The sequence below is a fragment of the Sorex fumeus genome, unplaced genomic scaffold (genome assembly GCF_029834395.1).
Source record: "Sorex fumeus unplaced genomic scaffold, SorFum_2.1 ptg000072l, whole genome shotgun sequence".
Lineage (NCBI taxonomy): Eukaryota > Metazoa > Chordata > Mammalia > Eulipotyphla > Soricidae > Sorex > Sorex fumeus.
Window position 1 is genome coordinate 44896357 of NW_026606129.1, and position 25968 is coordinate 44922324.

The following is a 25968-nucleotide window of genomic DNA, read 5'->3' on the forward strand; positions in this document are numbered from 1 at the left end:
CAGACACCACACAACTGGAAGGAGTTAGCTGGGGGAGGATAGGGTGGGCCGCTGCTGGGAGGAGGCAGTGAGTCCTGCAGCCAGGCTTGGGAAGGCCACCTAGAGAGGAACCAGGGGAAGTCAAAGGTCGGGGCCTGGAGTGGGACTGTGACAGCCTGTTCCCAGTGCTGGGCAATCATTCCAGAGGCAGGGCTTGGAAGAAATGTTTTCGAGGGTCAGCAGCTGTCCTAGGGGTACTCCTCCACATGCTAGTTCTCTATAAGCACCAAAGATTGGAAGTCAGGGGCTGGAGTGATAGCACAGCTGGTAGGGTATTTGCCTTGCACGCGGCCAACCCCCAGGTTCGATTCTCAGCGTCCCATATGGTCCCCTGACCACCGCCAGGAGTAATTCCTGAGTGCAGAGCCAGGAGTAACCCTTGTGCATCGCCAGGTGTGACCCAAACAGAAAAAAAAAAGATTGAAAGTCAGAGACAGAACAGGAATGTTTGAACCCCAAAAGGTTTTATCTATCTATCTATCTACTATCTATGACTCTATCTATCTATGGATCCACCTATCTACAGCTCTATCTATTTATCTTTTGGGGACCACCCCCCCAAAGCAGTGCTCAAGAGGTCTAGAGGCCCCACTGGCTATTCCAGGCCAAGTAGGCCATTGGCTTAGTGCAAGAGCCTGAAGGTTGTGTGGTGTGATGCTGCTCAGCTTGGCCGGGCTGGGCTACCAGTCCTGTCCTAGCTCTCCAGCTCCTCCCCCCTTCCCTCCCACACATGCTTTTGTATACCTTTGTGCCCAGGGAGGTGAGCAGGAGTGCTTTCTACCCTGTTGATCCCCTCTGCATGAGCAGGGTATCAACACAGAGCCTGGCAGGCTATTTAAGATGCCTATCACTTTGGCCCTTTAGCAGGTCTGATCCAGTCACATTCTATTATAACCTTTTTTTCAGGGCAAAAAGAGTACTTCTTTCTCTAATTTCTCCCTTCCCATTTCCCCAATTCCTTGTATCCCTGTGAGTGTGACTCATTTGTCAGCCAGTAGTATTTCATTATATACATGAATCAGAGTTACTTTATTCGTCTTTTTTTTTTTTTTTTTTTTTTTTTTTTTTTTTTTTTTTTGCTTTTTGGGTCACACCCAGCAATGCACAGGGGTTACTCCTGGTTCCTGCACTCAGGAATTACCCCTGGCCGTGCTAAGGGCGACTATATGGGATGTTGGGAATTGAATCCGGGTCGCGCCGCCTGCAAGGCAAACGTCCTACCTGCTGTGCTATCACCTCAGCCCCTCGAATTTTTTTCTTAGATACAGGTTGTTTCCAGATTTTGGCAATTTTGAATAGTGTTTTTTTTTTTTTTGAAAAGTGTCCATCTGGGCTGTGCGGCCGAGGCGGGGCAAGGGGCTCGGCTCCAGGTTTTCCGCAGCTGTTTTTCTGGAGGGCTGGAGCGAGGCAGAGGAGGGCAGAGCTTACAAGAGCGGTCACAGTGTTGCCGCACTTCCCCAGGAAGCAAGATCCAGGAGCAGCTGCTCTCCCTGGGGCTCCACTTCCCAGGCTGGGGTGAGTTACGAGTGGCAGGGGAGGGGGCGGGGTCCTGCCCAGGAGCCTTGGGAGAGAGGACTGGTGGGGGGTGGGGGCTGCGAAGAGGGTTAGGACAATTACCCTCACCGCCAGGGAGTGAGCGCGGCTGCACCCACCTCCTCTGATTGTTGGTGAGGACCGGCTTCATGGAAACTCCCTGAAAACTGGTGTTAGACTTGGCTGGGGGATCGCGAGCACTTCCAGAGTCACCCCAGAGGGACCATGGGAGGGTCTTTGAGGGCGCTTCTCTGGCATCTGTGTAGCCTTTGCTCTAGCTTGTTGCAGTCCTTCACCCCAAATTCTAGCCTTTTCCTGCCCCAAACAGTCCCAGTTTTCCCTCTTACCCTTCCCAGACTGAGCAAGATCTTAGTTTAGGGTCTGAAAGAGGACTGATAACAGTCATGGGCTGGCTCATCATTTAATGGAAGGAAGGCATGTTACCAGTGGGTAAACAAAGGCTTGGAGAAGGAAACAAAACTTCCCTTTGAGAGGTTAAGTCATGCCCAGGGTTGCCCTTCCGTGGCAAGAGGGACTTTCCTCACCCGGTTACTCTGCTGTGTGCTTTGTGCTGAGTGCACCACCCTCTCTGGGTGAGTCTGCCTAATGCTGAAATACAAACGCAAGGAATACTTGTGATGATTACAGGCACTGTAGCACTGTAGCACTGTCCTCCCGTTGTTCGTCGATTTGCTCGAGCGGGCCCAGTAACGTCTCCATTGTGAGACTTGATGTTACTGTGTTTGGCGTATCGAATATGTCACGGGTAGTTTGCCAGGCTTTGCTGTGCTAGCGAGATACTCTTGGTAGCTTGCTGGGCTCTCCAAGAGAGGTGGAGGAATCAAACCCAGATCTGCAGGGCTGGCCGCGTGCAAGGCAAGTGCCCTACCTGCTGTGCCATGGCTCCAGCCCCTTTTATGAACGAAACTGGTCTTTAGGAGGAAGGGATGCTCTTAACTGCTAGCCCAGGCCATGAATAGCCCCACTGATAAAAGCCAGGAAACAGTGGATACTGTGGGGTCTCAGGGAGCGTGGGGAGGGAGCAGGCTGTCTTTATCCCAGGAAGAGAGGGGAGGGGACTGGACACCCCACCCGCTTCCCTTCCAGCCAGGTTGCTATTATACAAACCCAAGGAAGGCCAGCACCAGGACACTGGGCACAAAAACAGACAAGATCCGCCAAAACACCCCCCTCCCCCAAACAATTTCTGGAGGGAGAAGAAGGTAGGAAGGTAGGATTATGGAAGAGTTTCTTAGTCTCTTTTCTACTGTTCATTTTCCATTGAGTCTGTATGATTTTGCCATCAGGAAGAATGTAGGTTAAAAAAAAGGACAGGGAAGAGGGAAGGTTAGGTTAGGTTAGGTTAAAAAAAAAAAAGGACAGGGAAGAGGGATGAGCGAATGGTCAGGAACGTGGCAATGAGCTCCAGGGTCAGTTCTGCCTGGTAGGGGTGTGTCCAAGGGCTTCCTGTGAAATCAGGGTGGGTGACATCAGCTCAGGAAGGCATGAGGTTGTAAAATGGACCATGTAAATGACTGCTGACTGCTGTCCTCCATTCTGGGCTAGACAACACCAGGACTGACTGCACATGCTCTGCTGCCGGGGATGGACCTTGCAGAGGGTAGTTGCACTGAGTGCAAGAAAGGGGTCCCTTCCTGTGGTTCAGGGTGTGGGCAGGAATTTCCAACTGCAGGAAATTGGTTGTGAGAGTACATTTGCTGTGTGTCCTTGAGCATGTTACAATTGGGAACAACTTATAGTACTTGTATATAAACAAATAGTACTTGTTTCATAAGGTTGTAGTGAGGAGTGAAGACATTGATATAGACAAAACTCGGGGGCCAGAGATATAGTACTATGGGGAGGGCACTTGCCTTGCATGCAGCTGATCTAGATTCAATCTCTGGAATCCCATATAGTCCCCCAAGCCTGCCAGGAGTAAGCCCCAAGATTGGCCAGATGTAACTCTTGAACAAACAAAAAACAAAAACAAAATATTAATACGTACAAAACAGGCTGGAGCGATAGCACAGCGGGTAGGGCGTTCGCCTTACAAGCGGCCAACATGGCCGACCCGAGTTCGATTCCTCCGCCCCTCTTGGAGAGCCCAGCAAGCTACCGAGAGTATTCGATATACCAGACACAGTAACAACAAAGTCTCCAATGGAGACGTTACTGGGCCCCCTCGAGCAAATCGACGATCAACGGGAGGGCCTTTACCTTTACCTTACAAAACTGGGTGAAAGCGGACCCCACTGATGCATTTATTTTCCCTGTGAGGTAATATGGCTTAGGGAACAAGAGTCTGGTCTCTGTCTAAAATATTGTTACTGAGCTTCTGGAGAACAGTCGGTCCTGACCTCAAACACTTCACCTGAGTAACAGGATAGACGGTGTGGTAACTCTCTCCTCCTGCCTGCTAAAGTGCCACTTAAGCACGGCTGGAATTTAGTCAAAGTAAAATGAGTCACTGATCAGGAAACTGAGTTTTAGTTTTAGCACTTGGAAGTGGGAGAGCTTTTGAAGTCCTTTGGAGACTGGCTGAGGGAAGGGCTGAGTTTTAGGAGCTGGATCTGGGTGTGGTGTCTCTCTGATTACACAGCTGGGGCGTAGAGCTCAAGACAGACCTGAGACCTGGTCTTGGACAACCTTTTTCCACTGAAATGTGTTGCCTCAGGGGACCATCTGCCTCTTGTAAGTGGGGACATTTGCACTCAACCTGAAAGAGAATTAGTCTTTTTATTTTATTATTTTTTTTGGTAGGAGTACTGCTATTTATTCAGCCACTGATTAACTGATTGAATTGTGCATGAACTCCACCTTACTTTTTTTTTCCATTTTTTATAGTTTTATTTATTGAATCACCGTGAGAGCAGTTACAAAGCTTTTGGGTCTAAGTCTCAGTCATACAATGAAACACCCGTACCTTCACCAGTCCCCATTCTCCACCACCAAAAATCCCAGTATACCCCCATCCCACACCCTCCCCCTGCCTGTGGGGCAGATGATTTCCACATTACTCTCTCTCTGCTTTGATCACATTCACTATCTCGACACCAGACTCACCATTATTTGAGATTTTACCCCAACACTCAGATCTGCTGAAAAGGCGACAATAGATTTGTGTTCTATTGCTGGTTATGAATAATATATGATGTCGTGTGGCTGCAGTAGGGCCATGTGGTTTTGAAATTCCGAAATTTTAACACTTAAATCTGGAGGGATTTCTGCCAAAAGCCACTGGGTTTAGAGATCTGCTCCTGAGTCTCTGGGATCATGGCCGTTGAGCAGCTTGATGAGGAGCCAGAGAGGCCGTTCGTGGGCGATGACTTGGGGTCTCGTTGGGGTGGGGAGGACAGGCCCGGCTCCCCCCCACCCATCCCGTGAGGCCCAACAAGTTTCGTCACTGTGGGCCCAAGCCTGACTGTCCAATGGCCTCTGGAGGATGACAGCCACCAAGTCGCCAAGAGGGAGCAGGCGGAGGGACAACACCCTTTCCTTCCTGGGGTTGGCCCAGCGACAGTAACATACTGTGGAGTCCGGATGCATTTCTGCCAAAAGCCACTGGGTTTTGAGATTTGTTTCTGAGTCTCTGGGATCATGGCCGTTAAGCAGCTTGATCAGGAGCCAGAGAGGCCATTTGTGGGTGATGACTTGAGGTCTCATTGGGGTGGGGAGGACAAGCCCAGCTCCACCCCCATCCCGTGAGGCCCTGTGTGTCTCGTCACTGGGGGCCCAAATGTGACTATCCAGTGGCCTCAGAAGGATGGCGGCCACTGGGCTGCCAGGGGGAACAGGCCAAGGCACGAAACCTATTCCCACCTGGGTTGGCCCAGCACCGGTAGCCTACTGCAGAGACCAGACGCATTTCTACCTAAAGCAACTGGGTTCTGAGATTTGTTTATGAGTCTCTGGGATCATATCCATTAAGCAGTTCAATCAGGAACCAAAGAGGCCTTGCCTCCAATTATATAGCTGAGCCAGAGGTGGTTTGTGGGTGTGTTTCCCACATACCTAATTTTTGGCTGTTTACTTTCTTGGTAAACTTTGCCCCAAGTTTTTGGGGTCTGGCCAAAGGCACAGCAGCAATTTGGGGGTATCTGGAAGTCTGAAGGCGCCATGAGGCTGCTGATGCACTCGCCTCACAGGTACAGATTGACCTGCTGGCGGCACCATACCCCCTGAATTCACAGATCGTCGATTGCCTCGAGCAGGCCCCAGTAACGTCTCCTTCATCCTAGCCCTGAGATTATATTCAAGGCTCTTTAGGAGAATGAGACCTATCATTGTTACTGGTATTTGGCATATTGGGCACGCCACGGGGAGTTTGCCAGACTCTGCCGTGTGGGCAGGTTACATTCGGTAGCCTGCCAGTTTGTCAAAGTAGGAATGAGATGTCATAATAAGATGTCGCGCGGCCGCGCGGTTCCGGGAGCTGGTTTTATAGTCTCTGAGTCTTGGCCGCTGATGGGATTACACGGCGCCAGGGGGCCAGTTGGTGGGTGTGACCCCCGCCTACTGGAATTTGGAGGATCTGGGTGGAGGATGCTCGACTCCAATCCGAGTAGGCTTGGAGATCTCGGCCTGAATTAGTCTTTTTGACTGAGAGTAGCAAGTGATCATGAATAAGAATGAATAATTTTTTTTCCTTTTTGCTTTTTTGGGTCACACCCAGTGATGCACAGGGTTTACTCCTGACTCTGCATTTAGGAATTACTCCTGGGGGTGCTCAGGGGACCATATGGGATGCTGGGAATTGAACCCAGGTCGGCCTCGTGCAAGGTAAATGCCCTACCCGCTGTGCTATCACTCCAGCCCCAGAATGAATAATTTTGCCATCTGAAATTACATCAGCACCTGACTAGTTTAGGACCAGTATCTTGTCCTAAAACGGTTTCTCCTTTATTTTCTCCACCAATCATTCTGGAGAAAATAAATCCTATAATAGGCAACAATTCAGTTTTAGAGGAAATCAGAAATCAGTTTTTGGGGAGCTGGAGTGATAGTACAGTATCACTTGATCACTTGACTTCCAGTTAATCGTCGATTTGCTCGAGTGGCGCCAGTAACGTCTCCATTTGTCCCTGTCGCATGCTAGTGTAGCCCAATGACGTCTGTTTGCTCTAGGAACACGAAGAGCCTCAAACTGATCGTTCATGATCTTGATGAAGAAGTCTGACCATCTGGTAGGTGAGCGGCCACGCGATCTTTTGACATTCCGTGGAATCCAGTCGGTAACAGCTCTTGTCCAGCGGTCGTCTTTAAATCTTATTATGTGACCAGCCCATCTGATTTTTGACACCTTGGCAAACGAGCCAGTGTCCCTGATTCTTGATCGTCGATGGAAGTCGGAACTCTGGATTCTTTCTCTCATTTGAGTGAAACGTGATATTCCAAGCATAGCTCTTTCAATTCCTCTTTGGGAGACCCGAATAGCGTTCTCATCCTGTTTGTGTAGGGCCCAGGTCTCTGAGGCGTATGTGAATGCAGGAAGAACAGTGGAATCAAAGAGATGTGCCCGGAGCCGGAGGTTCTTTGTCCTCTTAGCTATTTCTTCAACGCTCTTGAAGGTGTTCCAAGCCGCTCTCTTCCTCCTGCGCAGCTCGGGGTTACTCCTGGCTTTGCACTCAGGAATTTCTCCTGGTGGTGCTTGGGGGACTATATGGGTTGCTAGGGATCGAACCCAGTTTGGCTGCATGCAAGGCAAATACCCTACCTGCTGTGCTATCGTTCTGGTCCCTTCTTTATATTCTTTATTCTAATTTATTTATACTTTTATTTTAGGCATCATAGTTTTAAATGGCTCGAGCGGGTCCAGTAACGTCTCCATTGGAGACTTTGTTGTTACTGTGTTTGGCATATCAAATACGTCGCGGGGAGCTTGCCAGGCTCTGCCGTGCGGGCGAGGTTCTCTCGGTAGATAGCACAGCGGTAAGGCATTTGCCTTGCACGCAGCCAACATGGCCGACCCGAGTTCGATTCCTCCGCCCCTCTCGGAGAGCCCGGCAAGCTACCGAGAGTATTCGATATGTAGGCGGTGACTCAGGGTCTCGTTGGGGTGGGGAGAAAGAGTTGGCTCCACCCCCATGTGGTAAGGCTCTGTGTGTCTCGTCACTGCAGGCCCAAACCTGACTGTCCAGTGGCCTCTGGAGGATGGTGGTCACCAGGCCGCCAGGGGGAACAGGCCAAGGCACGAAACCTATTCCCACCTGGAGTGGCCCAGAGCCAGTAACCTACTGCAGGAACAGGACGCATTTCTGCCAAGAGCCTTTGGGTTCCGAGATTCATTTCTGAGGCTCTGGGATCGTGGCCATTAAGCCGTTCAATCAGGGACCAGAGAGGCCATGACTAATTATATAGCTGAGCCACAGGTGGTTTGTGGGTGTTTTTCCCACATATCTAACTTTTGGCCGTTTACTTTCTTGGTAAACTTTGCCCCAAGTTTTTTGGGTCTGGCCAAAGGCACAGCAGCAATTTTGGGGTATCTGAAAGTCTGATGTTGCCATCAGGCTGCCGATGCACTCACCTCACAGGTACAGATTGACCTGCTGGCGGCACCATAACCCCCCTCCTTTTTTTTGATATAATTTGTGGATTCAGGTTTGATACCAAGGTCTTTAATCCATTTTATTTCAATTTTGTGTTTGGTGTTATAAAGGGGCTTGCCTTCATTTTTTGGGTAAGTGACTGATCAATTTTCCCAACACCATTTGTTGAAGTTTTCCTTGCTCCACTTCATACTTTTTGTTCCTTTATTAAAGATTAAATGTCCATATTCCTGAAGATCTGTCTCTGGGCTCTCAATTCTTTTCCACTGATCTGAGTGTCTGTCCTTATAGTACCACACTGTTTTGATTACTACAATTTTATAGCATAATTTAAAATTAGGAAAAGAGAAGTCACCTCTCTTCTCCCCTGCCTAGGTTTGCTTTGGCTATTGGGAGAGAAAGTTTATTGCTTCATATGAATTTCAAGAGCATCTGATCGATGACTTAAAGCAGGCTGGGAAAGTGAAAAGCTGCAGGATGGGAGTTCTTACTTGGTCCTTGGGTTGACCAGCCTGAATTCAAAGGCATTGTGACCTGAGCAGGAATGTGGAGTCTGGCTCCACCATGGGTGTGGTCCTTCGTGAATGGGCTTGCCCTGCTTGCTGGTTGGTAACCGGGGGCTATTCTCTTCCTGCCTTTCTCCTGTGAACCTCTGTTCCTTTTCCAGCTTTAGCTTCACACACCACCAACCCTTTGGTCTGGTTCCTATCTCTGGGCTCTTCCTTTACCCCTGTCTTGTCATAAACTCTGGGTCTGAATTCAAATCCCAGCTCTGCTACTTACTGCAGGACCTTGGGCAAGATCCCTAGCCTCTCTCTGACCTGTAAATGAATCAGACAATAATAGTACTTCCTTTGTAGCATGATTGCAAGAAAGAAATGAATTCATACATGGAAAATTCTGAGAACAGTCTGCTCCATCGTATGTAATATGGAAATGGTAGGTGTTGTGATTATTAATGAAAGTGCCATTTGGGTTATATAAACAGTCAAATTTAATTTCTGATGTTTTCTCAAACCTGTCACTGTCCTCCCATTGTTCATCAGTTTGCTTGAGATGTTGCCCAGTAGCATCTCCATTGTGAGACTTGTTGTTACTGTGTTTGGCATATCGAATACGTCATGGGTAGCTTGCCAAGCTTTGCCATGTGGTCAAGTTACTCTCGGTAGCTTGCCGGGCTCTCCGAGAGGGGTGGAGGAATCGAACCTGGGCCGATCAGGTTGGCCGCATGCAAGGCAAATGCCTTACCAAAAGAAACTGATGACAGCACTGTTATGCAACCAGTTTTTCCAAAGGCAAGATTTCTGCCACCTGTAGTCCATGCCAGGGCACTTGCCAGAGCCGCCTCTGTGGTCAGAGTGAGTCACTTTGCATCTCCTACCTCAGTTTTCCTGGCACCAAATGCCAGGCCTGTCTCATATGTAGCCAGGGTGGAGTCTATCCCTGGGGACAATTTCTTCACCACAGTTTTACCAAAGCAATTAGGGAGCTTCCTGGGAAGGGACCATAGGGCCACACCCCATGACATGGGCTCAGAGTAGCGGTATCCAGTATACATGACACTTGATCTTGGCTCAAGTGGGGATAGTGGGCATTTGGTCGTCGTGTTCTGTGGTTATAGGCTGGTCGTGCAGGGAACGAACTAGCCCTGGTGTAGGAAAAGTAACCACAAGAAAGAGATATTGACTCAGTTGTGTCCAGGGCACCAGTGAGGAGGCATAAAAACAGGCAAGGGTAAAAATAAGAGGAGGAAAAGGGAGGCAGAGTGGTGTCTGGGTTGATCAACAGCTCATCACCAGATGAATGTCTCCCAGATGACTGCCCTCTGCTGGTGAGTTCTAAGCCCTGGGAACCCCTGTCTAGAAGAGGTGGCCAGTGAATCTCTAACAGTGACTCTGCCTTCAGTAGGTAGATACTGAGGCTGATGCTTGACTGTGACAGGGCTGCAAGTCAGGTGGGCTTCAGGAAGGAGAGGATTGCCTGATTTTTTTTCCAGGGGAGCTAGACCTGGTGGTATACAGGGGCTATCCCTGACTCTGTGCTCAGGGATCATTCTTGACACTGCTCAGGGAACCCTCAGTGATGCCAGGGATCAAACCAGGGTAGGCTGCAAGCAAGGTCAGTGTCTTACCCCTTGTACTATTTTTCTGACCCCGGGAGGAAGGGATTTCAATTGCATTTTTTTTCTTTTGGGGTCACACCTGGGAATGCACAGGGATTGCTCCTGGCTCTGCACTCAGGAATCACTCCTGGTGGTGCTTGGGGGACCATATGGGAAGCTGGGAATTGAACCCAGGTTGGCCTCATGCAAGGCAGACAGCCTACTCACTGTACTCTCGCTCCAGCCCCTTCAGTTGCATTTTGCTCGAGCTCGAGCGGGCCCAGTAACGTCTCCATTGGAGACTTTGTTGTTACTGTGTCTGGCATATCGAATACTCTCGGTAGCTTGCTGGGCTCTCCGAGAGGGGCGGAGGAATCGAACTCGGGTCGGCCATGTTGGCCGCTTGTAAGGCGAACGCCCTACCCGCTGTGCTATCGCTCAGTTGCATTTTAAAAGCTAAAATTTTCAGATTGTAAGGACACCAACAACATTCCACTGAAAGTGAACTCAGCTGTTATTCTGGGTTCAGATTTTGAAAGTCAATGTGACCTCCTGAGGTCATGTTCGATCTTGTTTATTTGTTCATTGGTCTCTGCTGAACTGAGGGCAGCAGGTGCTCTCAGCATAGAACATGTCAACCTTCCCTCAAAGACTATCGACTGGGAAGGAGGGAGTGGTATTGCTGTGGAAAGTGGACGAGGGAAAGTGGTGGAAGACCAAGACGGAGATCATGAGGGCAAGTTGCTGATTATAGATATTCTGGAAAATGTTTAACCACCAGCTCTCAGAGAAAAGAAGGAAAGGAAATCTCCAATTTATAGCTTTTTCCTTGGTGTGAATATTTCTTTTTCTTTTTTCTTTTTGGGTCACACCCAGCGATGCTCAAGGGTTTTTCCTGGCTCTGCACTCAGGAATTACTCCTGACAGTGCTTGGGGGACCATATGGGATGCCGGGGATTGAACCCTGGTCGGCTGTGTGCAAGGCAAACCCCTACACTCTGTACTATCGCTCCGGCCCCTGAAGTGAATATTTCTACCATGATCAATTTTAAGCTACCAACTTGACAGTACTAAATGCAGAATTGATTGATTCCATGGTGGTTTGTCAAGTCTCCAAGCCTCAGAGGAAGCAGAACTCACTCTAGGTGAGCCTATAGGAGATGCATATTACATCCTGTATATTACAGATCTCCTGCATCTTCCTGAATATTACAGATCTCCAGTGGGCTCTGCCACTTATTGCTGGGGCCAGAAGTCCACACCATCAGAGGCCCATCCTCTGATGCAAAGTAAAACTTCACATCCAAGAACATGGCTTAATAATAGCCCTGTATGTGTGAGGCCCTGGGTTCCATCCCTGACATCACAAAAACAAACAAAAAACAAATTCAAGTGCACTCTTTGAGGGATTGGATCACCAGTTCTACCTTGTATTGTCAGAATCATTTAATCTTCGGCCCATCATCTGCTGAGTTGAAGCCATGGGCTTCACCAAAGTCTCAGTTTCCTCATCTGGAGAATGGGGATCCTAATAACATTGCTTCCCAAGACTATGGAGAAGATTGCATGGGAAAATTACATGTGTGAGCTCAGAAAACATGCCTGCCTTCTTGTCTAGATTAATTTATCAATATTCTCTGTTTCTCTCTGTCTCTCTGTCTCTGTCTCTATCTGCCTCTTGATCCCCTACCCCCTCTCGGGGACCTCTCTTGCTTGCCGCCCAGGTTCAGTGAACTTGGGCCACTCCCCCACCCGGGACGGCCCAGGCCATGGGGCAGATGAAGGAGGAGACGAGGGCCAAGCTGGTTGATGATCAGTTGCCATTTATTCCATTCTCCCCACATGTCTGTTCCAGTCTCCCTGAGCTCCCCATTTTAGTCTCATGCTGCCCTTCTCATTCCCATCTCCTCCTGTCTCTCCTGTTCATCTCTCTCCACGTGCCTGCTCCTCCATTCTTCCCCTCCATTCTTCTCTCTCTGTCTCCCATACTAGTCTCTCTGCCCTCCATCTTGCTGGCCTTGGTCTCTCTCTCTCTCTCTCTCTCTATCTCTCTCTCTCTCTCATCTCTTCCCAACTCCCAGCATTGGGAGTAGCCATTAAACCCCATCAAGTAGCAAAATCAGCATATAAAAGTCCTTCCTGACCACCCATCAGGCTCAAGGGCTAAAATACCTAGGGGTATTTCTCCTCTCCTTAGCCCAATTACTCAATTAGCATCTTAATTAATGTCTTAATTCTACTTCTTAATATTAGTTATTTTGTATGGACACAGTAAGAGATATATTGAGCTTGTAGGTTGACTCTCCTGGGAACATTTCACTATAGATTCAGACTACAGTGCTCAGGCCATATTAATCTTTCCTAACCCTAACAGGGTCTGAATCCAGTTATTGCTTTTTGGATCATGACAGCATTTGTCCATGACCATGCTCTTAACTCATAGTTAAGCATTATGGCACTTTGGCCAGGCCCATTTCGATGCCAGGGTAGCACATAGCTCAAAGCTTGCCCTGGGTCCATCCAGTCCCTCATAGCGACCCTGCTTTTAGGGTGCTAGGAAATAAGGGAAACTGAAGTTTAAGTTGAGAGAACAGATGTCCAGGAGGAAAATATCACTCAGAGTCAACTAACTCCCAAGTTACAAAAGCATAGCATTAACTGTCTTCTTGTGTCCATACAAAAAGGACATTGCTCTGAATGGACTTAAGGAGAAGAGAAAAACAATATTTACAAGTCAATAGAGCACAAAGAAAGAAGTTACAAATAAACACAGAGGAATGGGAGCACTGTTATGGGAGTAACTCAATAAACCTAAGCTTTTTGTGGCAAGGCTGAAAGGACAAACCAGTGTTATTCTACAGTATTCACAGGTTTCAAGGACTAAGATATGGATACTTTGGGGGAGATCATTATTCTACAATATAAAGGAGACTGTATCTTGCAAGGAGCCTCAGAAGACCTAAGTGTTATTATTAGTGAAATCAAATTGCCAGACTGGACAACAAAGACTTCTTCTTTTTCTTTTTCTTCTTCTTTTCTTTTTTTTAAAAGTAAAATCAGATTTTTATTTGGAGGTTTTTAGGAAGAGGAAGGAAGGAGAGAAAGTGAGAGAGAGCAATGTGTTCAAGAGAGAACATAGGTTTCTCCAAAGGCAGAGAGAGCTCCTACACACATCCCCAGCACTGGGTATGAAAGTACACATCTCAAGAGGGGAGATACAGGCGACATATATGCTTGGATGATACACGTGCTTGGCCACGTGGGAGCAGTAGTCCATGGGCTCAGGTAGCATATGTGCCAAACAAGACTCTTTGAACCCAAATCATACTTTTATCAGGTGGCCTCTTTCAGTAACTGGTGGATGAGACAGAAGAGTGGCCAAGGGTGAGAGAGGTCCCAGGGACAAGGCAAGTTTCCTGGAGTCTAACGTACAGCTCAGCCCATTTCTTCCAAAGCAATGATGGAAGAGTTGCTTTAATCTTGGGTCAAATTGGACTGTTGGTTCCTTCCTGATATGTCATCAGGAACATCACGGTGAACGTTTAGGTGCTGGGCTGACTGCCATGTGGTCTGCTGGTTTCTGATGGGTTGTTAGTCTCACTGATGAATGTATTGGATGCCTGGTAGGTCAGGGGTGGAGAGGACCTGGAAAAATTCCCAGTGAAAGCTCAGGAGGCCAAAAACCCTAGAGGAAAGAAAACGGAATGTTCTAGATGGAGGGAGGCGTGTAAAGGTAGTCTGGTCTGGTCCACCTTAGGCCTACTGATAATGACCTCTGGGTTTGATTGTAGAAATCGTCAGGCTTGGTTGTTTGTGAGAACAAAAGTCAAGGATTTTGAGAAACTGGATCAGGATAAAGGCCAATGTCCATAGCCCAGCAAAGCTCATGTTTAGTTGTCAGCAATTGCTAACTAATATGGCCCTATCAGAAGGGCAGAAGGGCATTCTCTGCACCCACTCCCAGCAACTGATTCTCCCATCCCCTGCCATCTGAAGACGCAATGGCACTGACTAGGGAGGACCCAGGGACAGGAGACCCCTAATGCACAGAGGGGGAATAAAGGCCCAGAAAAGGAAGGCTTATGGTTAAGTTCCAGGGGCAGCAGGAGCCTAATACAAGTCACCCAAGCTGAGCTCCAGCATGGGGATAGGGTGTCTGTGATTTCCCCCCAGCATCTGTCCAGAAATTATTGGATAGGAACCTAAGGGTGGGACAGAGATTCATGGAGTAGGAGGCCTCCTGGGTACCCTGGGGAGACGTCCCGCCTCAGCTGCAGTGCCAGAAATACAAGGGTCAGCTAAGGGCCCAAGCTGACATGACTTTCAAAATTCTACCTAGATTAAAAATAACCATACAAAACTTCTACTGAGGCAAATGTTCTGTAAAATCTAAAATCTTGATGAAATGAATCCTTCTACAAGGAGAATCCCACCAATGAAAAATAATATGTAGTTCATAGAGGAAATACAAATTGGTGCTGAACCTAGTATAACAAGTACAATCTCACTTAAATGAAAGAGTAAAGTAAAATGCTGCAGTGCACAGAGGAGCAAATTTGTATTTCTCCATTTGTGGCCTGTTGTCATCAGCAGACCTTTTCTGGAGGCTGTGCAGGATGGCCTGCCTGGGACACCTATTCTTTTCTCTTCCCTCCTCTCTCTTTCCCTAATTTCTCACATTAGTGACAATCTAATATGTAAGCAAGATGTTTCGCTTCTTCCAGAGCTCAGTGTAAGGTTGTGCCTAATTCATGGTTCATGACAGACTCTTTTTTTTTTCATTTGATTTTGGGTAACATCCTGTGGTGCTTGGGTTACTCCCAACTTGCTGCTGAAGGTCACCAATCCTGGCAGTGATCAGGGACCATGAAGTGCTGGGCATTGGACCTGGGCCTCCTGCGTGGAGAGCCTAGGCTCCAACCTGGTGAGTCATCTTCTCAGTTCCATGATGCCAAACTCTTATCACTAGCTAATGGACAACCTTCTTTAAAATTTTTTATTAACACAATTAAAACCTGTGTCATAAAGCCACTGCCACAGAGGGGACCTGACCATGCACCATGATTCACCCCTTTCCACGTCTCTGACTTCTGCTCATGCGGCTCCATCTTGAATCCTGTGTCTGTCAGTCCCCATTTTCTCTTTCAGATCATTATAATCCTTTAGAGTACATTTTGTTTCATGGGTCTTAATTAACTAAATTAGCTAACTTTGGAGTGGTCCCAGGGATCTAACCTAGGGCCTCACACCTCTGAGGCATGCACTCTATCACTATAATCTGCTTCCTGGTCCATTCATCTTTTTTATTTTGTGCTCAAAGGAACCATGTAGTCCTGAGGGGGGGGTCAAACCTGGGGATCCCACTTGCAAATTTCTACCCCTTTAAACCACCACCCAGTCTCCATTTCTCTTATTTTTATTAGAAGAGGGTCATGTATGTATTTTTGTCGTGCTTAGAAAAAAATGGGCGTATTCAAGAGGCTTAATGGAGGTAGAGAAGACTCACTGGGTGGTAGTGGAGAAGTAAGAAGGAAAATCTAAGATATTGTCTGCATTTCTGGTGGTGCCATTGTTTTAGATGAACCTAGGGGAGTAGAGGCTGCTGGGAAGTAGATGGAGTTTGTTCTGGCAAAGCAATAATTTAAACCCAAATTTATCAAATACCTGCTATGTTCTGAGCAACTTTATAGAACTTAACTACATGATTGATCACATTGAACCCTCACAAGAAATCCAAGAGCTAAACACCATTTTTATGATCATTTTAAAGATGGAGAAACTGAGGGATAGAAGGGTACAGCAAGTCCTGAGTCCTTCAACAAGTTAGGTCAGTTTTCTGCTACCAGCCTAGCTATACTGAAGAAAATATTTAAAAATGTTAAATATCTATGCATTCAAATACTAATATGGAACTAAATGTTTATAAGTAAAATAGTTAACTATTCAAAGTAAGGAAAATCCTTAGGTGATGGAAGTAAAAAGTGGACACGCTGGGCATTTATACATCAAACTTGCCTCAAAGAAGATGAGCCTTTACTTAAAAATTTGTATAAAAATAAAATAAAATAACATAGGGCTGGAGCGATAGCACAGTGGGTAGGGTGTTTGCCTTGCATGCAGCCAACATGGCCGACCCGAGTTCGATTCCTTCGCCCCTTTCAGAGAGCCTGGCAAGCTACCAAGAGTATCTAACCCGCACGGCAAAGCCTGGCAAGCTACCCATGACTTATTCGATATGCCAAATACAGTGATAAGTGTCACAATGGAGACGTTACTGGGCCCGCTCGAGCGAATCGATGAACAATGGGAGGACAGTGACAGTGACAACATAAAATATTATTTAAGCCACACAAAAAAGAGCCATCATAAGCCATGCATAGAGGGGAAATGTGGACACCCAAGAAATGAATTAATTGGAACCATAAATAATAAAGAAAAATCTGCAAAACATTAATAGTCTTTTTATTTAGGGTGGAGGTTGGGCCACACCTGGCAGTGCTCAGGACTTTCTCCTGTCTTTATGCTCAAGGACCACTCCTGGGGGTCCTCAGAGGACCATATGTGGTGCTAGGGATCAAACCTAGTTGGGTCATGTTCAGGGCATGTGCCTTACCTGCTGTACTATCTCTCTGACCCCAATCATAAGTCTTCCTACATGGTAAGAGAGAAAACATGGTAAGTAGAGAAACCATCATGAAGCAGTAAATGCAATGAGAACACCCAGGGGGCCTAATTATGACGTGGTGGGTTGGGTTCTCTTGGCCTGTTTCTACTTACTAACTTCCAGGCCCTGAAGTCAGTGTGCAGAGTTCTGCTGGAGAGCCCAGGTAGTGAGCAAAAGTGGGTTGCAGTAGAGGGAGGGATGGCCTGGCTTTACATTGCTTCTCTCACTCTGCTCTCTACTCTGCAGAGCTCCAGCATGGACCCCACCACTTCCCCTCTGCTGTCCACCACTGAGGAGCCCAGTTCTGAAAACAGCAGTTTCTTCTATGACTATGAGTACTACCTGGACGACCTGGCCTTCATGCTCTGCAGGAAAGATGAGGTGCTGTCCTTTGGCAAAGTCTTCCTGCCTATCTTCTACAGCTTGATCTTCGTGCTGGGCCTGAGCGGGAACCTCCTTCTTCTCCTAGTTTTGCTCCGGTGCGTGCCTCGCAGGCAGATGACCGAGGTCTATCTGCTGAACCTGGCCATCTCCAACCTTCTGTTCGTGGTGACACTGCCATTCTGGGGCATCTCCAGCGCCTGGCATTGGGTCTTTGGGAATTTTCTGTGTAAGGCTGTGAGCACCCTGTATACCATTAACTTCTACAGTGGCATCTTCTTCATTAGCTGCATGAGTCTGGACAAGTACCTGGAGATAGTTCATGCTCAGCCCTACCACAAGCTGAGGACCCGGGCCAAGAGCCTGCTCCTTGCTGCAGCGGTGTGGGCAGTGGCCATGATGGTCTCCATCCCGGATGTGGTCTTTGTGCGCATACATGAACACCCTGTGGGTGTATGGAACTGCTATGCAGATTTTGGGGACCATGGATCCTTCTGGAAGCTCTTCCTCCGCTTGCAACAGAACCTCTTGGGGTTTCTCCTTCCACTCCTTGCCATGGTTTTCTTCTACTCCCGCATTGGCTGTGTGCTGGTCAGGCTGAGGCCCCCTGGGGAGGGGAAGGCTCTAAAAATAGCCGTGGCACTGGTGGTGGCCTTCTTTGTGTTCTGGTTCCCATACAACCTCACCTTGCTTTTGCACTTATTGCTGGATCTGCAAGTCTTTGGGGATTGCAAGGTCAGCCAGCACCTGGACTATGCGATGCAGGTGACCGAGAGCATCGCCTTCCTGCACTGCTGCTTCACCCCAGTCCTCTATGCCTTCTCTAGTCGCCGCTTCCGCCAGTACCTCAAAACCTTCCTGGCCACTGTGCTCAGACGGCCCCAGACCCCTTGCCCGACCCAGGCTTCACTGTCCAGCTGTTTGGAGATGAGCAACATCACTGCTCAAGAAGAAATGACAAGCATGAATGACTTCGGGGAGAAGCAGGCAGAGGGCTCCCTTCACAGAGGAGATGTGGAGAAAAATGGAGCCAGCATGGCAGTCTGTTGATGGCAGTCTGTTGAGAACCCTCTCATAAGGGTTCTGTGATGAGGGGGCTAAATGCAGTTCTCAGTTCTTGACACCAGCAGCACTCACTCACTCCTGCCTCATTCTTTCCCCTTTGAGTTGCTCCCAGGATCTCACATGCTCTTGCTGGACCTCTGCCATCGTTTCCCAGCTCATTTCTATGCTTCCTACCCTGCAGTCTGCACTGGGCACATTACGTGGATACAGTGATCCAGATGCACTCAGCCATCACTTCTGGGTCCCTCACCAAAGTTAGAGAGCTGCTGTCTATTTCATTGCTCCTCCCCTCATAGGTTATCTGGGAAAATATGATTTCCAGCTCATCATTGCTGCCTCTGTCGTAGCTCCGGGATAGGGGAGGGGATTAGATGTGTGTAGGACATTGAGAGGGACTAGTGGGTCAGGGAAATAGACGTAGGTGGGGGATTAGATGTGGCAGCCTGGGAACTACTCGGGAAAGGATGTTAGCCAAAGAGGGGGGATTCAAGCAAACCATGTTCTGGGCTGTTTGGGAGCCTTCCAGGATCCAGATCCTGTATAATACAATCCCAAATCTTGGTCTAATTTTGAATCTGGAGTTATTGTGAGTCTAATCCCATGGCCATTTGCACCTTCCCTTACCATCTTCCACTCCCCTATTATTCCCTGGGTTCCAGTGCCTTAGACTCTCTCTGCATACTTCCACCCACCTCCCAGTTTTGTGTTGGCAGCTTCCTGGCGGGCACCCTTTTATTTTTTTAGACACCCACTTACCTTTGTCTTGTGAAGGAGCCCCACTTGCTCTGGGTAACCATTCATAGGTCATGTTGCCCCCTGCTTTGGGTGGAGCAGGGCACTTGGGTCATTTCTGGACTGTGTTTCTGGACAGTCCAGAGGACAGCACTGTATTTCAGCATGAACACATGCCCCAGGCTGAGCGGGAGTCTGCTTGAACGAAGGCATGAAACCAAAGCTAAGAGACTATGAGGCCTGAGCTGTTCCTTCGATAGCCTGAACTTCACATGTTGCCGTCATGGCCCAGCGAATGAGTCAGGTCTGGGCACCGGGTTAGATTCCAGGATCTAGGAAGAACAAAGCTCCTTCCAATCCTGAACTTGAACTACACAATTTAATAAAATCCTTTCCTCTGTGAAGTTGGAGTGTTTTGTTATGAAGTCTACGGAATCCTGATGGTAGTCTCTGCCTGGAGGAGGTGGGTGCCGATGCCTGCAGGGTTCAGTCCTCCTCCCTGTGCACTGACAGAGTCGCAGTAAAGCCCTGCCACAGGGAGCCCTGGGCCAGAACTCACACTGACACCTCTGTCCTGAACTTCTGGAGCACTTGTTGCTTTCCCTCACCTCACGGAATCATTTGGCAAAATCTGCCCTGGTCTCACTTCCTGACTGACAGGATTAGTCTGTCAGTCCTATTCATTCAAGCACAGAATCTGGAAGACGCAGCATGCAGATGGAAACTTTGGTGGGTGGGGTGGAGGGTGGGAGGACCCCACGCTGGGTGCATGAAGCCCAGGAGAGCTGGGACTTGCCATGTGAAACCCTACATCCCTGTGCTTCAGCGAGTGCAACCAATGAGGTAAGGTTTTCACTTAGGGATGTGTGGTGTGTTTCTAAAGCAGTGTTGATCAGGGTCTCACATATACAAGGCATGGCTGATCCTACCGAGCCACACTCCCAATTCATGCATTTTGTGTTGTTTAAAATGTTTTTTTTTTTGTTTTGTTTTGTACACCCAGCAATTCTCAGGGCTTACTCCTGGCTTTGAGCTCAAGGATTACCCCTGACAGTGTTTAGAGGACCACATGGGGTGTCAGGGATCAAATCTAGGTCAGCCATGTGCAGGAATAGTGACCTACCCACTGTACAATCTCTCTGGCCCCAAATATTTTGTAAGAGTTTAATGACTGGATGAGTGGGTAGAGAATCACACAGTTGGTTAGTGTTTTTTCCACTCTTTCTCGCCTCCTCTGGAGCATCAGATAGTCAAGTCACAGCATTCAGCAACATCAGGGAAGTCCCTGGAGTTTCCTGAAATCCTCTTGGTATCTCTTGTCTCTGTGCCTTCTCACCCCGTACCCCTGACCTTACCAAGACTTCCTACTCTCAGGACCTCCCTTGAATCCCTGGGAAATGAAACTCTGGCATTAAAGGTGCCCATTGCAGTGTGTGTGTGTGTGTGTGTGTGTGTGTGTGTGTGTGTGTGTGGTGGTGGACCATGTAGAGTTGCATTTTGGAGTTCCTGAAATTGCACCTGACAAAGACCCTCAGCCCTGCCTACGCAAGATACAACTTGAACAGTCAACAGGGTCACGTTTTGCTTGGCAAGGAACTCCATGTCACCAGCCCTGATAGTGTGAGTGACGTCCATGGCATGTTTGTGCTTCTGTGCGGGTTGTGTAGAGGGCATGAGCTCTGTGGGTGGGGTGTTGCTGTGGCCATGTGGTCTGGGCATGCACTTTTGGTTTTTTTATGTTGTTTTCTTAAGTGGTGTAGGTGTGAGTATGTGTTCCAACAAACAGGGAAATAAGAAATGCCTTGAAACTGTGCCCAAAGGAGAGAAAAACGCACTGGTCCCTCTCACTGTCCTACCTGTCCTGTAAAGCTGTCCCCCCAGCACTGGTAACAAGACAACACACTGGCACTGGTCAGAGGTCCAGCCTGCGCTGAGCCTCACAGGCGCCATTTGAACAGAGCCCTTTGCACTTACCTTCACTTTCCAGCCTGGAACTTGTCTCCCCTGCTATTCCTTGTCTGTACTGTCCTACCCACCAGGGTCCCAGGAAAATCTCTAGTTTCTCTTGTTCTTAGGCTGGAGGCCAGAGGGCTGGTTCCCTGGGCTATGCTGGGAAGGAAGGCAGGATGACTCTGTCTGGGAGCAGAACTGTCCTCATTCCAACTGAGAAGCTCCATGCGAGCCTTCTCAGCAGTTACCACCCATGCGGAAATTTCTGTTCTTTCCCAGGTATTCCCCTCCCACCCCTGGTGTGTTCTCTCTGACCGTTCTGACTATAAACTAGTCCCAGAACGTGTCTCTTCTTTACTATCCTAAGAAGCAAAGGACTGGGAGGGTGAAACGAAAAACGATATAAAGGATCTAGAAAGGCAGCAAAGTAGGTAGGGCATTTGCCTTGCATGTGGCCAATCAAGGTTAGATTCCCAGCATCCCATATGGTCTCCTGAGCACTGTCAGGAGTAATTCCTGAGTGTGGAACCAAGAAGAACCCCAAAGCATCGCCATATGTGCCTGTCAACTACCCCCCTCCCCCGCAAAAACGTACAAACGAAAGAAACCAACCTGAAAAATGATGTAGAAAGAAGGAACGGGGAGAAAGAATGGCTGGGTGGGATAGACAGTGAATGGATGCTTCCTCGGGGGGCTCTGTCTTCATGCTGTCTAGAGGACCTAGCTAGGCAAAGGGAAGGTGGTCCTTAGAGATGGGGGCCTCTAGCAGTACCGCATGCCAAGGATGTAGGTCTCCAGGTGCCAGGGTTCTGTCCCCTAAGCAAGGGCCTTTCCCATCTGGGTGCTTAGCCTGCCGGAGGTCTTTGCTCCAGTGTCAGTCAGTCTGTGAGATGGGGCTCTGGCACTTCCCTCCCTGCTGGCCCACTGACGCCACATTCAGTCACAGATAAACTAAAGTGATCCCCAGAACTCCTGGGACACCCACTCATTGTCACTTGCCCTGGGACTACTTAATCCTGGCTTGGGTTCTCAGGTCCCTCCTAGGCTGCCCCTAGACGAGGCTCTTGGCCCATCTTCCTCTGAGTGTTGGAGAAAAATAGGGAATGCCACGATGTTGGGGAAGGCTTCAGAGGTGGGTGAAGGCTTCTGGCCCTTGGCCCTGGTGTGGGGTCATTGGTAAACCCTGAACCCCCCAGCCCCCATCTTCCTGTCCTGTGCTCCCCAAGTAACTCCTTATGGGCCCTGTTGAACAGGAGGCTGCAGCTGGCTTCTCCGTCTCCCAGTACTCTATCAGGCAGATGGCATTTATCTAGGAGGCAGCAAGACTCAGAGAAAGCCAGGCCCTGGTCTCGTGTCCTATACTGAGGGGGACAGAATCCTGTCTCCAGTCCCGACCCCTGCCCTCAAGAGTAGTTGATTATTCTGCCATTCTCAGGATGGAACCGACAGAGTCACGAGAAATGAAGGGACCAGTCAAAGATGTGGGAGAGGAAGAACAGAGGTAAACCTCGGGGTGTTCCTTACAGAAAATATGGCAAGAGGCAGTGGTTGCTACCTGACCTGCTACCCACTGCCCCAAGCACCCCTATCCTGGCCCAGCTCCCATCGGACCCAGCCACTAGGCAGCTCCTACCTTCATCCAGCCTGTCAGCATGTTTCTAACCTAATTGTCTTTATTTCACATGATAGAGAGCTGAGTGGGTGGGGGGAGAAGGGAAGAAATGACTTGAGGACACAAGGCCAGTTAGCAGAGTGGAAATCAGGTTCCTGGAGTTTAATCCACACTTAGGAAATGGGACCCCAGCAGTGAAGGAATAAGAAACCAAAGCCCTAGGAAAACCAGATACATAAGTAAAACATGACAGATCATCTGTGAGACCTACCATGCTGGTGGTATCCCGGATGAAGGCCACTTCCAGCCAGATGATGGGAGGGCCAAGATTCTAGAAGGCTTTCAGGAGTAGCTAACAGGGGGTAAGCAGTGAAAGCAAGAAATGGTACTTTCTGAACAGTTCGATTAGAGGAAGCTGGCAAAGGCAAATGCCTGGTTGAACATTTGGGAACAGACGTTTGCAAAACTGATATGTGAGGTGGCATGGAGTTGCTGAGCCTGAGAGGCAGCCAGGCACTTCCGGAAAATGCTTCTTTGGTCATCCCAGTAGCAGGACATGGGGTGGGGGGCTGTCCCCAGAACCAGATGAACAGGGCTTCAGAGGGTTAAGTGGCACGGCGACCACGAAGGAGCCCTGCAGGTCAGGTGTTCGGCCATGTGGTCAAGCTCACAGGATGGGTCGCCACCGGTAGCGGAAGCGCACATCATGACTGGGCTGGGTGGTCCCAAAGCCCCAGCGGTGGGGGTCTATGGGAGGCACAGGTGCATCCGGGTCCAGCAGCTCCAGGTCAAAATGCACAACCATCATGAGGATAAAGAGTTTTATCTCACTGAGGGCAAAGAACCTGCCAGGGCAGATGGACACGCCTGCACCCCATGGCATGGTGTAGTGGTGGATCTTCTTGCCGCCCTTGTAGAAGTCCGTTTTGCGGGTGCCGTTGGGATTGAGGAAACGATCATACTTGAAGGTACCTGGCTCAGGGTGGATCTCAGGGTCCATGTGCACAGAGAGGTAAGGGAAGAGGGTAAGTATGTCTCCCTTGCGGATCAGGAACTCCTGCCCACTGGCCATCTTGAGAGTATAGTCCTCTTCAACCAGCCTGTAGAGGGTGGGGGCAGTACCCAGCCGCAGAGACTCTTCCATCACGCTGTCCAGCACAGGGGTGTGCTGCAGGATGCTGACCACCTTGTCAAAGCTTGGCTTACCATCCCGGCTGGCCTCCCGCAGAGCCTGGATGGCCTCTTTCCTCACAGCCTGGAAGGCCTCCGGGTCCTTCAGAAGTAACAAGAGTGTCCAGAATGAGCTAGGCCCCGTGTTCCCCTGAGAGGCCCAGAGCATCATGAAGTTGAATTTGTCCTGCATGTCTGCTATGACATCATGATCCCTGAGATACTGAAGCATGTCTAAGATCCAGATGCTCAGACCATCCTTCTCCAGGTTGTGCTGCACAGAGAGTGTCTTGTGGAAGAAATGCTGGAGTCGGCGGATCTCCCGCCACTCCCGGGGCCCCAACAGAGAGAAAACAAACCTGGGGAACATGCGGTCATACTTGCGGAACTCCTTAAAGATCTCTTCCGCCTGGAGCTGGTCTTGTTTCTTGTCTTTGGTGTAGCCAAACAGGCTCAGGTAGCCAGCTTTGAACAATGCCTTGTAGCAGAAGTCAAAGAGGTCATCCTCATGCCAGCTAGAGTCTGGATTCTGGCCCAGGGGCTCCAGGATAAAAAGGGAGAGTTTGTCCAGCATAACTTCGTTGAGCTCCTCCAAGCCGACCCCCTTGAGATGCTTGATGCTGCTAGAGTGTATCATTTGGTAATCTCCCTCCAATGGCTGGTATCCAAATACCTGCAGCACCAGTTTTTGGGCAAATGCGATGAAGTTTAGCTTTTTCCGTTCTTCTTTGAGGATGGGGCCGAATGAAAAGGGATCCATGACAAAGGTGAAGTACTGGCCCCCCAGCTGCAACGTGAACACGTCCCCATGTTTGGCCCGCATGCGCTTCAGGAATTCAAACATATTGTTCCGATAAGCCATGGCATGGCCCAGCCAGGGTACAGGACCTTTGTCCAGAGGGGGCTCATGGGGCCTGCGTTGCCGGAGCAGCTGCAAAAGGCACAAGTACCCAAACACAGCCACCAGCAGGGCTGCCAGCACTGGAGTCCAGAACACCATGGCTGTGTTCTTCTAGTCTTGAGCGCTGCTCTCTGCTCTCTGCTCTCCAGTGGAATTTTCTGCAGCTCTGAAGAAATTCAGATGGAAAGCCAGCCCAATTGGACCTTGTCCAGTGATTACAAATTCCGGTAAATAAATCGAGAGAGGAGAGAGAGAGAGAGAGAGAGAGAGAGAGAGAGAGAGAGAGAGAGAGAGAGAAGATGAGAGACAGAGAGACAGGCAGAGACAGACAGAGACAGACAAAGACAGAGATAGTACAAGAGATAGTACCTTGGAGCAAAAGTACTTACCCTAGCTTTTGGTGAAGCATGATTTTGTGGGAAGAGCAGGCAGGACTGGGAAGAGGTGGAAATAGAAGCATCTGGTTAAGGTTAAAGTCCCCAGAAAGAGAGAGAGAGAGAGAGAGAGAGAGAGAGAGACAGAGACAGAGACAGAGACAGAGACAGAGAAGAGAGACAGACAGAGACACAGAGAGAGAGATAGAGACAAAGAGACAGACAGAGACAGAGGTAGACAGAGACAGAGAGTCAGAGACAGACAAAGACAGAGAGACAGAGAGAGATAGTACCTTGGAGCAAAAGTACTTACCCTAACTTTTGGTGAAGCTTGATTTTGTGGGAGGAGCAGGCAGGACTGGAAGGAGGAGGAAACAGAAACATCGGTTAAGGTTAAAGTCCCCACAACAGCATGTTTGTTTTATTTTTTTTCTAGGGAAAAAATTATTTATATACTTATATGTTAAGATGGCAATAATAACTTGACAGAGTTTGCAAACATTTTGAAAAGTATAAAAAATTTTGTCGGTTGGATCTTTTTTCAATTTGAATAATTTTATTTTATTTACTTATATATTTATTTATTTATATTGGATCATCCTGAGATACAGTTACAAACTTTCATGATTACGTTTCCGTCATACAATGATCAAGCTCCCATCCCTTCACCAGTGCACATTTTCAACCACCATAGTTCCCAATGTCCCTTCCATCACCCCACACCATCACACCCCCTGCCTCTGTTGCAGGTACTTTCCTTCTTACTCTCTCTCTAAGTTTTGGCATTATGGTTTGCAATACAGACACTAACAGGCCATCATGTTTGGTCCTTAATCCACTTTCAGCACACATTTCCCATCCTGAGTGATCCCCCCAGTCATTATTTACTTAGTGGTCC

At 48.7% G+C, this 25968-nt stretch overlaps 2 protein-coding genes across 2 annotated transcripts; one reads left to right on the plus strand and one right to left on the minus strand.

The window, feature by feature from the left end:
* The first annotated feature begins 1492 nt into the window (after positions 1 to 1492).
* Positions 1493 to 19467, plus strand: ACKR2 (atypical chemokine receptor 2). The gene is made up of 2 exons (XM_056129325.1): positions 1493 to 1554; positions 17132 to 19467. Exon 2 carries the CDS (start codon positions 17141 to 17143, stop codon positions 18314 to 18316), a length of 1176 nt encoding a protein of 391 aa, XP_055985300.1. The 5' UTR covers positions 1493 to 1554; positions 17132 to 17140; the 3' UTR covers positions 18317 to 19467.
* Positions 19468 to 22757: 3290 nt separating this feature from the next.
* Positions 22758 to 24881, minus strand: LOC130037483 (5-beta-cholestane-3-alpha,7-alpha-diol 12-alpha-hydroxylase). Its single transcript, XM_056129324.1, has one exon. It carries the CDS (start codon positions 24793 to 24795, stop codon positions 23293 to 23295), a length of 1503 nt encoding a protein of 500 aa, XP_055985299.1. The 5' UTR covers positions 24796 to 24881; the 3' UTR covers positions 22758 to 23292.
* Between the last annotated feature and the right edge of the window lie 1087 nt (positions 24882 to 25968).

What these genes read in the sequence shown, in the direction of transcription:
- ACKR2 (XM_056129325.1), top strand. Translation starts at nt 17,141, where the DNA reads ATGGACCCCACCACTTCCCCTCTGCTGTCCACCACTGAGGAGCCCAGT.
- LOC130037483 (XM_056129324.1), bottom strand. Translation starts at nt 24,795, where the DNA reads ATGGTGTTCTGGACTCCAGTGCTGGCAGCCCTGCTGGTGGCTGTGTTT.